Below are 15,896 nucleotides of genomic sequence, written 5' to 3'. Positions count from 1 at the left end.
TGGGCTCCTTCAAACCCAGAATGCCCCATCCCCCCGACAAAGGGTACTGCCCCGAGACAGGGTCTCCAGGGAGAATGGTCTAACCTGTCTATCTCGGAGGTGTCTGTCCACACGTAAAGGTAGATTATTTTCGACACACCATAGGTGAAATAATGAGTCCAAAGAATAATATTTGCAATATAAGTCCACTTTTTATTTTTCAAGCAGAAAAAAAGGGGTAAAAAAAGAGAATACAGACGTCCAGAGACATCTGTATTCTCTTTTACCCCCTTTTTTGTGGAAAATAATCTACCTTTATTTGACTTCTTTTTTTCGAGCACCCAATTTTTCGAGTGAGCAGACATTACTCTCTAAATTGTCCCTACATAAAGCCAAGGACATGGCAGCCTCCAAGAACTCGGGGGTTCATAAATCATCAAGGCATCTTTCAATTTCTCTGAAAGGCCCTGACAAAATTGGCTTAGCCGGGTCCTTCCATTTAGTGTCTGTTGCCCATCTACGAAATTCAGAACACAAAGTCTCTGCTGACTGATCTCCCTGCTGGAGGTGACACAGCCTGGACTCAGCCAAGAAGACTCGGTCAGGATCATCATAGATGAGACACAAAGCCGAGCCATGTGGCAAAGAGAAAGCCCAGGATTGCGGATCCCCTTGCAACAGTGAGATCACAATCCCCACCCGCTGCTCCTTATCTCCAGAGGGGTAAAGGTCAAAGCCTAAAGTACAGTTTACAAGCTTCCTTAAAGACAAAAAAAAATTGTCTTTACCCCCTGCAAACTTGTCTGGGAGAGCAATTTTGGGCTATGTCTGAACCTGCCTATCCACAGAATTGCCAACATTAGGAGTCTGCGACCACTGGTGCTACACAGGTAACTTGAGGTCTGTAACCTCTAGGGACAGACCCTGCAGCTGCCAAGCCAAGGACGCAACAGGGTCCATGAGAAAAAAAAAAATTGCCCTTTTTTTTTTGAAGAAAGAAAAAAAAACAACAAGTGTCAAGTTTTTTTTTGTGCGGCTGGTGATAATGTCACACTAGGTATGGGGAGGTACTAAGCACACGGCGAAAGGGAAGGGAAACCCTGTATCTAGTGTTAGGTTGACCAATAGGTCAAAACTGTTGACAGCGATGACCAAATGTGGAGGGAGTCCCAGGCCCCCCCTCAGCTTCCCTCAGCCCTAATGAGATACAGACAGACGCTGATATCTGCACATAAGGTAAGAAGGAGTGTGCGCTCCGAAGAAGACTGCTAGTTTATTATCACATACAGGGTTTATCAACCTAATAGGGGCGTAGCTATGTCGTGTACAGAGACACAAGTTTCATTTCCGAACGAAGCATAAATGAGTTTCGATTCTTGGCGTAAGCGTAACTTTCCATTTCTCAGTAAAAATACAACTCTCTTTGTCTTAGACTAGGTGCAGGCCTTATCTCTGTCCTTGGGTCTCAGCGTCTAGAGTCCTTGAATCCACTCTCAGCGTCATAGCGCAGCTGGGCTTGTTTGTTCATCTTACAAAACAACATGAATCTCCATCTATTCAATTTTAAGTTAACTCTTTCCTCATACTAGGGAAAGGGAAAATTGTGACCTCTGAACAAGCCTACTGCTGGTCCCTGGGGTCCCTCACCACCCTAAATAGGTTCCGCACCAATGCGCTGAGCCGGATACCTGACCCTAGGTATCCCTAGTGCTGGTCCCTAAATAGGGAACGGGTGGGATGAGCTCTTCATCAGCCCCACTAAACAATTACAGAAGACACAAGGAGGACACACAGGGGGAGAAATCAGGTAGGAGTTCAGCAGAACTTCCAACAACGATACCACAGAGAACAACCTACCTGCTTGCCACCTCAGCTTGAATGAACTGAAAATATCACCAGCACCAGTCCATAGCAAGGAAGGGGTATTTGAACACCAAGGAAATACTAATAATCAACAGCTGGGTGGAAGTTGAGCTCCTGATGGGTCCAAAAGGAAGAGAGATGAATCCAGCAGGAAAGCTACCTACTACAAATGAATACTGACAGCAGGAACAATGGAAGGTCAGGAGGCACTATATGCTTCCAAACGCTGTGACCTTCTACGACGTGAAAACACATGACTGTCACCTGTGACACCCCTGTGACAGTTTTCTACCAGGAGATGCAGATTTGGGATTTGATGCTGGAGTTTCTACGCCAAATTTCTGCACCGAATCTGCATCTCCTGGTATAAAAAACTGCATCGCGTTTTGATGCGTTCTTCTGCCAGGAAATTCAGAATTGGTGCAGGAATTTGGTGTATGAGTTCCAGCACCAAATCCCAAATCTGCAGCTCTTGATAAGAAAATTGTGGTTTTCTTCCAGGAGATTCAGGTCTCGTTGAACTTAATGAGTGCACCTGAGGTGAGGTCACTGAGTTCAATAAGTTCACTGAGGTGAGTTTACCTGAAGTCACAGGTTTGGTACTGTGGGAACCTGCAACTGTCACAGCAGGTAAACTCAGTGACGTCACAACTGAGAGCTGCGGCTCAGTCAGTGTCTGTCTGAAGCCGCAGTGGGGGATCATGTTCTCTAATGTGCCCAGGTGCTGTGACTTCAGTTTATAGCAGAGCTGGGATCATCGTGGGATGTTGTGGTGTGGATTATGTTGGACCTGTGTGTTGTGGGGTTAATAAATTGGAGAAACAGGGTGTTTTTTTATTATTTTTTTAAATAAAGAATTTTTCTTTGTGTTTTATTTCTTTTGTACTTAAAGAATTAGTAATCTGGGGTTTCATAGACCCCTACACATTACTAATCCAGGGTTTAATGGCAGCTGTGATTTTTGACAGGGGGGAAGCGGAGGCATAGGAGGTTGTGGCTGCTGCCCTGAAGAGTACAGTAAGTGTCACCCCCCTCCCGAAGTGGTCTACAAGCACCAGCCCTCTCTGGTGAAGGAGTGGGGCACTCTCATGGCCCGACGTCCGCACCTTCCTTCACTTGGACTGTAAAACTCGGCTGGCTGAATTTGGGCTCAGGCCTCATTCAGACACTGATATATCACCTTCTGATATTGTGATTAAGGCCGGTGTCCCACTTGCGATTACCGCGCGTATATGTCGCGCGTGTTTCACGGTGCAACACCTGTCACAGACACACACGCTGCTCACAGGAGTGGGTCGGCTGCATAGAGATGCATGCAACCGACCCGCTCCTGTGGGCATCGTGTGAGTCTGTGACGGGTGTTGCACCGTGAAACACGCGCGACATATACGCGCGGTAATCGCAAGTGGGACACCTGCCTAACAGTCTCATATCTGCCTAGGAGGCTATTGAGCTCAGGCCGTGAGTCCAGCGATCAGTCTGAAAAATTACCGTCCTTGTGAAACTGTGATATTCAAATGTGTTAAATCAGTCTTAAGATACGTTCCAAGAAAACTTGTTTTCAACATTTGTACTCTGGGTGCATATTCCTAATCTCTGCCTAACTGTCCTTGTATGTAGTAGCATAGATAAAGAGATCTATAGAAAAAGTATTTCTAAAGATCTTATCTTATGCTAAGGAGCATGGGGACTAGTCCATAGGGTGTTATATTGTGACGCCCTGGACTAGCCAGGTAGTCACAGACAGGCCCTTGCACAAACACCCATCCCCTAACAAGGTAACAGCAGCCAACCTAAAAAACCCTGGGTCACCCCTCTCAGGTCTTGACGTTCACACCAGGAGGCGGAGCCAGGTGGTTGGCCACGCCCTCCGAGGAGTTCGGAGAGCCTGAGGCGGGAAAACACAACAGATTAGTTTTGGAGGTGAAGGAGAGTAGTAGCAAAGTGGAAACGTCTGTCAGGGATCTGGGTCGTAGCCCGGATACTCTGTGGCCAGGAGGCAGATGGTGGTTGCCACCTGCAGGAGCTGGGAAGACGGCTGGTGGAACCGTAAGGGACCGGGATAGGGTGGTGGCCCGCCAGTACCGAACCGGGGAACCAACTGGAAACTGGGGCACCAGGAGGGGTACTCAGACCCAGAACGAGGTTCAGAAGCCACTGGACCACGTTGAATTCACTGATTGAGGTCTGGACCTTAGGTCCTTTCCCGTCCCAAGACCCGAAAGATGGCAACAGCCCACCGAGGGGGATAGAAAGCCACCGCTCAGGCAGAGAGATCCCACGGGCCAGCGCTTGCGGGCAAACGGGTTCTCCGACACACATAAAGCCGGGGAGCGGACTACTGTTGCTGAAGCATAGGCAGTCAAGTTCTACAAAAAGAGGTGCAGGAGAAAGGCGGGAACCACAGTGGGGGACCAACCGCAGCCGGCTGCGGGCACCGACCACCATCCTTTTGGTTTACCAGAGACTCCGGTGTATCTGTCATAGTGAGTACAACAGAGCCCTCAGGCTGCGCACTGCCCCGCACCGCACCAACACGCCCGCACCTCGCAACCACCGGGCCCCGGGACCATCACCCCCTGCCCACGGAGGGGTCAACACCAGGCTGCATAACACCGTCCCCGGGAGCCTAGTTAATGGCAGTGGTGGTGTCCGCACTCACCACAACCCGTGGGTGGCGTCACGAACTTACATCCCTAAACACCACGGCCCTGGCCGTGAACCTCCCCACCGAAACCCCCTCACGTAGCACCAGCTTCCCTTCAGAGCGACGTGACCCCCATGTCCGGAGGCGCTCAAGCCACCCACCAAACGAGCCCGGATCCGAGCGGCTCGGCCAGCAGCCAAGCGCGGGGCGGTACAATATCTCCTGACTAGTCTGCCTTCTTAGCACGTCCACAGGGGTGTACTAACATGCTATTCAATGCTGCGTCACCAGCAGTGCGCGCTGCACCGCTTGTGACGCTGCATTGAATAGCATGTTAGTACACCCCTGTGGGCATGCCAACATGGTAAGAGGGCGGACTAGTCGGGGGAAATAACGCCCTTGGGACTAGTCCCTGCGCTCATTAGCATATCATGGGATATTTAGAAATACTTTTTCTATAGATCCCTTTATCTATGCTCGTGTATACAGGGATTAGGAATATGTACCCAGAACTGCTCATGGTCCGGGGGCATATTACACCTGACAGGTTCTCTTTAAATCCCAGTGGCTAGAAGGACATATGGGCGTGGCCGACTTGGATAGTGGGCGTGGTCAGTTTCGTTGGTGGGCGTGGTGAGGTTTTCTCCCGTTCACTATACTCATACACGGGGTCTTCGCCCCCCCTGCCCCCTCCCAACCAGGCGCTCTTACCCCCCTCCCCCCTCTTCTATAATAATCACCTCTATGCCCACGTGGGCTTAGAGAAATAATGTTACTTCCAGGTATCAGCAATCTTGTGGAGGCCCCGCCCCTTCTGGTCACATGGGCAGACGTCAGCAGAGGTCCCTCTGTCCACTGGGATTTAGACGTTACCCCCCGATCATGTGACTGATCACATGGCGGTGACGTCACACAGGTCCTGTGAGCACAGGCGGTGACTCCGGGGCTGGAGATGCTGGAGCAGCAGAGCGGGGTCAGTATCTGCAGGACGTGTCCTCACCCGAGACCCCAGAGCGGAGAACTACAGATCCTAGCGCTCTGCAGACACACACAGACTCCCTGCTGGAGGCACCACAAGTCCCAGCCACACTAATGTCACACTGCGCCTGCGCCCCCAGTGCTATCCACAGAGCAAGTGCAGCGCCACCTACAGGCAGGAGCCGGGGGAGAGGGAGAAATGCCGGATACTGTGTGATGCGGGGGAGGGGAACCTTTTTTTCTGCCGGGGGCCGCGCACTATTATCAACTTGACATATACTCTGCTATAATTGGTCAATCAATTAACTCCTTGTGGTGTCTGGAGCTGCTCTCTGGTGCGGCTGTGATATTAGGTGATATTGATCTTGCTGCTTCTCACAACTGCCTATCCAGGTTTCAGTTGGCTGTGACTGCTGTATATACATCACCTGGGAGACGCTGGGACTGCTGTATATACAGCACATAGGAGACGCTGGGATTGCTGTATATACATCACCTGGGAGACACTGGGACTGCTGTATATACATCACCTGGGAGACGCTGGAACTGCTGTATATACATCACCTGGGAGACACTAGGACTGCTGTATATACATCACCTGGGAGACGCTGGAACTGCTGTATATACATCACCTGGGAGACACTGGGACTGCTGTATATACATCACCTGGGAGACACTGGGACTGCTGTATATACATTACCTGGGAGACGCTGGAACTGCTGTATATACAGCACATAGGAGACGTTGGGACTGCTGTATATACAGCACATAGGAGACGTTGGGACTGCTGTATATACAGCACATAGGAGACATTGGGACTGCTGTATATACAGCGCAAAGGAGACGCTGGGACTGCTGTATATACAGCGCAAAGGAGACGCCGGGACTGCTGTATATACAGCGCAAAGGAGACGCCGGGACTGCTGTATATACAGCACATAGGAGACGTTGGGACTGCTGTATATACAGCGCAAAGGAGACGCTGGGACTGCTGTATATACAGCGCAAAGGAGACGCCGGGACTGCTGTATATACAGCGCAAAGGAGACGCCAGGACTGCTGTATATACAGCGCAAAGGAGACGCCGGGACTGCTGTATATACAGCGCAAAGGAGACGCCGGGACTGCTGTATATACAGCGCAAAGGAGACACCGGGACTGCTGTATATACAGCGCAAAGGAGACGCCGGGACTGCTGTATATACAGCGCAAAGGAGACGCCGGGACTGCTGTATATACAGCGCAAAGGAGACGCCGGGACTGCTGTATATACAGCGCAAAGGAGACGCCGGGACTGCTGTATATACAGCGCAAAGGAGACGCCGGGACTGCTGTATATACAGCGCAAAGGAGACGCTGGGACTGCTGTTTATACAGCGCAAAGGAGACGCCGGGACTGCTGTATATACAGCGCAAAGGAGACGCCGGGACTGCTGTATATACAGCGCAAAGGAGACGCCGGGACTGCTGTATATACAGCGCAAAGGAGACGCCGGGACTGCTGTATAAACAGCGCAAAGGAGACGCCGGGACTGCTGTAAATACAGCGCAAAGGAGACGCCGGGACTGCTGTAAATACAGCGCAAAGGAGACGCCGGGACTGCTGTAAATACAGCGCAAAGGAGACGCCGGGACTGCTGTAAATACAGCGCAAAGGAGACGCCGGGACTGCTGTAAATACAGCGCAAAGGAGACGCCGGGACTGCTGTAAATACAGCGCAAAGGAGACGCCGGGACTGCTGTAAATACAGCGCAAAGGAGACGCCGGGACTGCTGTATATACAGCGCAAAGGAGACGCCGGGACTGCTGTATATACAGCGCAAAGGAGACGCCGGGACTGCTGTATATACAGCGCAAAGGAGACGCCGGGACTGCTGTATATACAGCGCAAAGGAGACGCCGGGACTGCTGTATATACAGCGCAAAGGAGACGCCGGGACTGCTGTATATACAGCGCAAAGGAGACGCCGGGACTGCTGTATATACAGCGCAAAGGAGACGCCGGGACTGCTGTATATACAGCGCAAAGGAGACGCCGGGACTGCTGTATATACAGCGCAAAGGAGACGCCGGGACTGCTGTATATACAGCGCAAAGGAGACGCCGGGACTGCTGTATATACAGCGCAAAGGAGACGCCGGGACTGCTGTATATACAGCACAGAAGGGGATAGCGGCATATACATCACAGGGGAGGGTTGGGAGAAATATAGATCACTGGGGAGGATGAGGAGTATAGACATCACAGGAGACACTGAGGGCAAATACATCACTGGGCTGGAAAGACTATACATCACTAGGAAAGCTGTGGGGCATAGACGTGGCTGTGGGATATTTACATCACTGGGGTATATACATCATTGCTGGGGGAACAAACATTGCTGGGGGTATATACATCACTGGGGGGACAGGAAGCTGGGGGCACAGACAGACCTGGGGGAGGCTGGGGGCACAGACAGGCATTGGGGGAGGCTGGGGCCACAGACAGACCTGGGGGAGGCTGGGGGCACAGACCTGGGGGAGGCTGGGGGCACAGACCTGGGGGAGGCTGGAGGCACAGAACTGGGGGAAGCTGGAGGCACAGACCTGGGGGAAGCTGGAGGCACAGACAGACCTTGGGGAGGCTGGCAGAAAAGAGAGCTCTGGGGCACAGACAGACCTGAGAGAGACTAGGGTTACAGAGAGCACTGTAGGCACAGCGAGCTCTGGGGGAGGCTGGGACCTCAGACAGACTGTGGCAGTTGCTCCTTTTCTGTGTGACGGGAGCGCATCTCGCCTCTGCCCCACCCACAAAGCAGTCCTCATGCTGCCACTGGCCATCGTGGGGATTCTTGCATGTAGGAATTGCAGCGTTCAGCAATGAATGTTGCGTGAGGGATTTAAAGGGCCATCAGCCAGCAAGACGCGGCTACCAGCATTGCGGTCCCTTGGAATTTGCCTGGGGGCTGCAGAGAAAGTCATTGCAGGGCGCATATAGCCCGAGGGCCAGAGGTTCCCCACTCCTGCTGTAAACGTTTCTCCATATTGTTTACTATGAAGTGTATGTTGTTTTTATCGTCTCATCTTTTCTCCATTCAGATTCCTGCAATAAAGAATCCTCTGAAGGAAAGAGGCAAGATGGCGGAGAGGATCATACACCTCACCCTGGAGATAATGTTCCATCTTACTGGAGAGGTGAGAGGTTCTGATGTCATCACATTACATCATTATCTATGGGGATAACAGAGGATATGACCGGGGAGGTGAGAGGTTCTGATGTCATTACATTACATAATTATCTATGGGAATAACAGAGGATATGACCGGGGAGGTGAGAGGTTCTGATGTCATTACATTACATAATTATCTATGGGAATAACAGAGGATATGACCGGGGAGGTGAGAGGTTCTGATGTCATCACATTACATCATTATCTATGGGGATAACAGAGGATATGACCGGGGAGGTGAGAGGCTCTGATGTCATCACATTACATCATTATCTATGGGAATAACAGAGGATATGACCGGGGAGGTGAGAGGTTCTGATATCATCACATTACATCATTATCTATGGGGATAACAGAGGATATGACCGGGGAGGTGAGAGGCTCTGATGTCATCACATTACATCATTATCTATGGGGATAACAGAGGATATGACCGGGGAGGTGAGAGGCTCTGATGTCATCACATTACATCATTATCTATGGGGATAACAGAGGATATGACCGGGGAGGTGAGAGGCTCTGATGTCATCACATTACATCATTATCTATGGGAATAACAGAGGATATGATCGGGGAGGTGAGAGGCTCTGATGTCATCACATTACATCATTATCTATGGGAATAACAGAGGATATGACCGGGGAGGTGAGAGGCTCTGATGTCATCACATTACATCATTATCTATGGGAATAACAGAGGATATGACTGGGGAGGTGAGAGGTTCTGATGTCATCACATTACATCATTATCTATGGGAATAACAGAGGATATGACCGGGGAGGTGAGAGGCTCTGATGTCATCACATTACATCATTATCTATGGGAATAACAGAGGATATGACCGGGGAGGTGAGAGGTTCTGATGTCATCACATTACATCATTATCTATGGGAATAACAGAGGATATGACCGGGGGGGTGAGAGGTTCTGATGTCATCACATTACATCATTATCTATGGGGATAACAGAGGATATGACCGGGGAGGTGAGAGGCTCTGATGTCATCACATTACATCATTATCTATGGGGATAACAGAGGATATGACCGGGGAGGTGATGGACTCTGGAAATGTCTGTAGTGATATTATTAATGTCTCCACACTCAGGATTACACAGTAGTGAAGACCTCTAGTGATTACTGTCAGGCCCCTGTGTCTGAAGGACGGGGAGGAACCCTGAGCCCAATCCCGGGGCCTCCACCTCACCCCCGGATACATGAGGACATCAATGACCAGAAGATTCTAGAACTCACCAACAAGATGCTGGAGCTGCTGACTGGAGAGGTGACACTGCTGGGAATGCTGGGACATTATACAGGACGGCACTGGAGGATTCTGGGTGATGACGGTATCATTGTGTTGTCAGGTTCCTATAAGGTGTCAGGACGTCACCGTCTATTTCTCCATGGAGGAGTGGGAGTATCTAGAAGGACACAAGGAGCGGTACAAGGAGGTGATGATGGAGGAGCCCCAGCCCCGCACATCACCAGGTAATAGACAGGACTGAATACACCCGGCCTATAATTATCTGTATGTAATAATGATGTCCGTCCTGTCTGTGTCTCCTGCAGGTCTCTCCAGTACGAGGACGACCCCAGAGAGATGTCCTCCTCCTCCTCCACAGGATCCTCAGGTAGATGGAGATCTCCCCTATGAGGTGTAGACGGCTGTGACCTCCTTGTGTTCAGTCTTGTTTTCTCCTCCAGTGTTAGATGTTTTATACTTGTGTAATGAGAGCGGTGGAGACGGCAGGATCACAGCTGACCACAGACCTCACATGTCCGGATCTTATCTCCATTATTCCCGGGGACTTTTACAATATTTTGTTTTGCAGCTTTTGGATCTGGATAAAGATCTGAACAATATTAATTCTCCAGAGAGAAATGTGAGGGGCGATCAGCGGAGTAACGAGGAGATCCCTACAGATATCCACTCAGGTGAGCCTCTTTTAGATGTATGCCATATTTTTCGGTTTATAAGATGCGCCCCAAATTTAGAGAAAAAGAAAGGTAAAATAAATGGGGTCCGTTTTATAATCCAGTGGTGTCTTACTGGGGGGAGGCGGCAGCGGTGGTGGAGCGGGGTCACAGGAGGCAGGGGCGGTGGTGGAGTAGGGTGATGCCGCGGGCGGTGAGACGGGTGTTCCACATGCTCGTTGCAGGTGTTCTGAGGTAGGCAACATAAAGAAACTTTCGGCTGTTCAGGCTTCAAAAAAATGGCGCCCAGAGTCATCGCATGCACAGATTAAGCTATCTGCTCAGTGACAAGCCGAGATCTCATCTGCGCACGCGACACTGCTTGGCACCATTTTCCCGTAGCAAGTATTATTATCTGCCAATTCCCTGTTTCTGCAGGTGCGGACTCTATGACCCTGAGAAGCTGCCAGGTTTTCCTCTCAGTTGCCAGCATCTGGCTTCCTTTATGAACCTCACCCTGGGGTGGTTTGCGTGCGGTTTATAGTTTGTTCCTGGCTGAGCTCTGGAGTGGTTGTCTTCTGTTGCTCCAGAGACTAACGCATTTGTCTTTTGCTATCTACCAGGGCTCTTGTGATTGCAGACGTGTTTTCCCTGTATTATATCCTTGTGTCTTCCTTTAGTGTTAGTGGTGTTGACTTAGCACTTATATCCTCCATCATTTTTAGGGCCCATTTGGCAGGGTAACACAGGACCCCAGGTATTCCAGGTTGGCGACCTGTATAGGGTGAGGGTGAGCTGCAGGATGCAGTCAGGGGGTCACCACTTACGCCCCTCTTTCCGTAGCTATGAGCCACTCCTTCCCCATTCCTGTGTGTTGTCCTATGCTATAGCCTCTATCCCCTGCTGTGACGGTTACTCTCCAAGTCTCCTTGTTACTAGTGTTGAGCGAGTAGTTAACTATTCGCACTCGTTATGCTGTTAGAGAGTACTGTCCGCTACTCGCATATTCGTTATGAGTAGCAGGCACAATGTAAGTCAATGGGAAATACTCGCTAAGTAGCGAGTAACCCGAAAGCCGTACTTCATGCACGTAACGAAGATGCGAGTAGCGGACAGTATTCGCTAACAGCATAGCAAGTACGAATTGTTAACTAATCGCTCAACACTACCTGTTACCCATCAGGGCTTTCCAAACCTGAGGACGTCTGTGTGGGAAGACGTCTTCAACAAGGGGAAGTTAGGAGGAGTGATTTCAGGACCAGAGCAAGGGTGGGTCATTATTCCTGTCTTGACTGTAAGACTATAGACTTAAAAGGGCCAGCTTTCACCTAATTTACCCCTCTCATCAAAAATATCTAAGGTTTGCCATCCACCGGATGGTCGTATTCTTCACTTCAGTTTGTTACGCTAGGCTTCGGTATTTCTATAGGTTCCAAGACTATTTTCCAATTCTTTTGCTGGGGTTTTGGCATTTCTAAAGTTTTCCAGGACATCGTATTAATCCCTTCCCTCAATGATTTTCTATTACTGGAAAGAAAACCGCGAATTTTCTAGAAAAAAAACATACCGTATATATTCGAGTATAGGCCGTATATATTCGAGTATAGGCCGACCAGAGTATAAGCCGAGGCACCTAATTTTACCACAAAAACTGGGTAGACTCATTGACTCGAGTATAAGCCTAGGATTATAAGACGCTCCCCAAATTTAGAGAAGGAAAATTGTCCTAATAAATTTTTAATGTTAAAATGAGGGTCGGTCTTATAATTCTAGTTTGTCTTATAGCTCACCGTAGTGGCAGAGCGGCTCAGGAGGCTGGGTTAGCAACACTGTGGGTTCAGAGGACAGGGGTGTCCACGGCTCAGGAGGGTCACAGGACAGAAGGCCGGCAATACCTATGGCTTGGGGCTGTCACGGCTCAGGAGGGTCAAAGGACAGAAGATCGGCAATACTAATGGCTTGGAGGTGTTGCTAGTCAGGAGGGTTGGTGACACAGGGGGCTTGAGTGTTGCTATTGAGTCTGCCGGTCGGCTCTATTGAGCCAGCTGGTGGTTGATGCAATAGACTTCAAGAAAATGGGCGCAGAAGCGGCACGTGTGCAGATTGAGATCTCGGCTGTCCGAGATCTCACTCTGCACACGAACCGCTATCGCGGCCATTTTCTTGAAGTCTATCGTGACAACCGCCGTCTGACTCAACGGAGCCCACAGCACACGGAGCCGGCAGGTTCAGTGAGGTACGCCACCCTCTGGCAGGGTCAATGGCACCCGCCATGACACCCCTTAGCCCACAGTATCGCCAACCCTCCTGAGCTGCAACACCGCCATAACAGCCCTGAGCCACAGTATCGCCGACCCTTTGTCCTGTGACCTCCTCTGCGCCGACCCCGGTAAGCTTTATCTGGATTATATAACGCACCCACATTTTCTTGGAGAAAAATGCCTCGTATAATCCAGAAGTGAGGCCCTCACTCAAGTATACGTCGAGGGGGCTTTTTGTGCATACAGATTGTGCTGAAAAACTCGGCTTATACACACGTATATACTGTAGATTCTGTAGAGTCTGGGATGGATTCTGAATTTCAAAAAAATCTTAGTTTCCTTCTTCCCACGGGAAATTATTTCTCGAGATTCTTCTAGACTCAAGAAAAGAATCTTGCAAGAGAAAAAAGGAAGTCCATTCACCTAAAACATCTGTCCTTCCAAAAGAAAACTAGCTGTTCCATCAGAGGAGCTACGTCCGCTATGCCCATCCTGATGTCCTCCTGCTTTCCTTCAGTGGCCTGCTCTGAGATCCATTCTTGCCCCTCGCGAATCCTCTCAATCTGGGATAGTTCTCAGCTATGACTAAGTAAAAAGATTTTTCTTCTTTATCCTGCAAAAAAAAATGCATAAACCGGTGGCGGAGTATGAAAAACATAGGGAGAGGAGTTCATCGGTATACAGAACCAATAACACTCAGAGACCTTAGAGCTGTTTTTGGAAGTCCTCAGATGTCTGCTGTGATGCTAGTCACTACTTATGGGTTATACAATTGGTAGAGTGGTCAGGAAAGCCGGGGTCTGGTAACAGACACAGGGAGTTTGCAGAGGCATAGACAGGTCACGATCCGAGGGTCAGAATTCTGGGAAGGCACGTAATGGATTAAGGGAGGAAACTGAGACATGGTCAGGTAATAGTCCGAGGTCAAAAGCCAGGAGGTCACGACAAGAACAGGGAGCAGGCAGAGAGGAGTCAAACAACAGTATGGGGTCAGGAAACCAAGATCACAGCACAGGCAGGAACACGGGCCAACAACACAACTACAGAACCAGAAAGTACGACTGGCAAGGCTCTGGGGGAGCACGCTCAGTAAAGAAGCAGAGGAATTACCAGAAAGTTGGGATACCTGAGTAATCAGCACCTCCCAGAACAAGCATGGAAGCCTGGGCAGTCAATCAACCTGCCAGCTCAGTAGCTCAGGAAAACACAGCAGAGCATCTCCTAATGTGCAAGATGCTCTGCACAGAGGAATTGTGACATCTGCTATCTAAGAGTGCACAAGAACAACTCTGCAGCAGAAGCCCTCCTAAAACATCAAGGGGGTCATTCGGCATAAAATGCTTCAAAAACTTTCCAGTGACATCTTTCATTGGGCAGAACGAAATCTTCTGTCATTGTCAACCATTCACTTTAAAGGAAAGGGAACTCCATAGCAGATTTTCTCAGCTGCTTCATCCAGGCACATGGGCTCTGAATCATGAAGTATTTTCTGAATTGGGGCATTAGCCACATACTGGCCAAAGATAAGTTGTTTTTTTCTTCCGAGGAGGTTTGTAGTAGAAGAGCATTGCTTTTTTCTTCTAAAAAGGTTTTCTTTCGCAAGGCCCGATGCTCCATCAGAAATCAAGCAATCTCCTTCTGCTTGCCTGGCTACTAAGAAATATCTTATAGTTATTAAGGACTTGATTAACGGGGTTATTTCCAGTTTGCAAGGAAGCCGCAAGAGAATTAACCAATCCATTTACCAGAAAAGCTGGTAAAGGCTTGTGCTGCGTAGCCCAACCCAACCCTGTGCATCCAGCCATACCTCACCACCTGGATTTCCTGCAGCCAGGTATCGAAAAGGATTATTCACAAGAAAGCTTAAAGCTCAAGTCATGGCACGAAGTTCTGTCTTTGACACTCAACTGGCTCTACAACACTGGATACGTAATTTTTTTAAAAAAAAAATGTTTTGAGACTAAAACCAAGGCTAAGGAATTGTTTACCTCCTTGCAGGGGCATAACGATCAGAACTGGGCCTGGGGGTACATGAGGTCCACCGGCCCCAGCGCCTGTGCCAGCTGGATGTGCGTCCGAAGGCGCGCATCCAGCTAAAATACTCATCGGGTCCCTGCACTGTGATGCACCAGCTGCCGATTAAAGCTATGAATGTTCACTGTTTCCCATGCCCGTAATCCAGGGAATGGGGAGCAGACTATATGCCAGCAACTGACCACACTGTAAGCGGACGGACAGTGACGTCACGTGCTGCTCTACCTACATGCTGGTCAGTTGCGGCATTCCATCATCGGAGGAGGACATCAGAGGAGGACCTTGGGGAAGCGGGGGGAAGGAGTATAAATGTTTATTTATTTTATTTTTTTACAGTATGCGACGTCCACAGGGTATCATATGTACCAGGATGGGGACATAAACCACATAGGTAAGGATGATTGACCTCGGGGAGATCAACATCCAACACCGCGGAGACATCATCACGTGTTTCTCAACGCATTGACACTAGAGCAAGGACCCCTGGGAAAATATGTAAAACAAGAATGCCGCGGAGACACCATCACATGTTTCTTAACGCTGTAAAGTTAAAGTAAAGTAAAGTTCGGTCTTTCACCGAAACAGCTGTCTGTGGATGGATACCATGTTTGGCATAGGCGGTTTCCTTGACTGGAGACTGCCCTTCCCATGGTTGTTCCTTCCCGGTGAAAGACTTGGCTAGTTTCCTGCCAGCGTTGAGAAACGTGATGGTGTCTCTGCGGTATTCTTGTTTTGGGGACATGTATACCAGGCTGGGGCCATTATAGGGACATGTATACCAGCATGGGGCCATTATTGGGACATGTATACCAGGATGGGGCCATTATTGGGACATTTATACCAGGATGGGGCCATTATTGGGACATGTATACCAGGATGGGGCCATTATGGGGGCATGTATACCGGGATGGGGTCATTATGGAGCGATGTATACCAGGATGGGGCCATTATTGGGACATGTATACCAGGATGGGGCCATTATTGGGACATCTATACCAGGATGGGGCCAT

At 49.6% G+C, this 15,896-nt stretch overlaps 3 protein-coding genes and 1 pseudogene across 3 annotated transcripts in view; all 4 read left to right on the top strand.

The window, feature by feature from the left end:
- LOC142257004 (uncharacterized) overlaps positions 1-15,896 on the top strand; it is a 417,356-nt pseudogene that overhangs the window by 129,654 nt on the left and 271,806 nt on the right.
- LOC142257052 (uncharacterized) overlaps positions 1-15,896 on the top strand; it is a 329,863-nt gene that overhangs the window by 93,081 nt on the left and 220,886 nt on the right. The gene's annotated exons all lie outside the window — the stretch shown is intronic.
- LOC142257313 (uncharacterized) overlaps positions 1-15,896 on the top strand; it is a 56,659-nt gene that overhangs the window by 32,615 nt on the left and 8,148 nt on the right. The window lies entirely within an intron of this gene.
- LOC142257257 (gastrula zinc finger protein XlCGF66.1-like) lies at positions 5,392-10,195 on the top strand. Its single transcript, XM_075329420.1, has 4 exons — positions 5,392-5,462; positions 8,546-8,641; positions 9,783-9,959; positions 10,042-10,195. The coding sequence occupies exons 1-4, from the start codon at positions 5,442-5,444 to the stop codon at positions 10,180-10,182; spliced, it is 435 nt and encodes a 144-aa protein (XP_075185535.1). The 5' UTR covers positions 5,392-5,441; the 3' UTR covers positions 10,183-10,195.

The sequence above is a fragment of the Anomaloglossus baeobatrachus genome, chromosome 1, assembly GCF_048569485.1.
Source record: "Anomaloglossus baeobatrachus isolate aAnoBae1 chromosome 1, aAnoBae1.hap1, whole genome shotgun sequence".
NCBI lineage: Eukaryota > Metazoa > Chordata > Amphibia > Anura > Aromobatidae > Anomaloglossus > Anomaloglossus baeobatrachus.
This window is presented reverse-complemented; position numbering and strand designations above follow the sequence as displayed.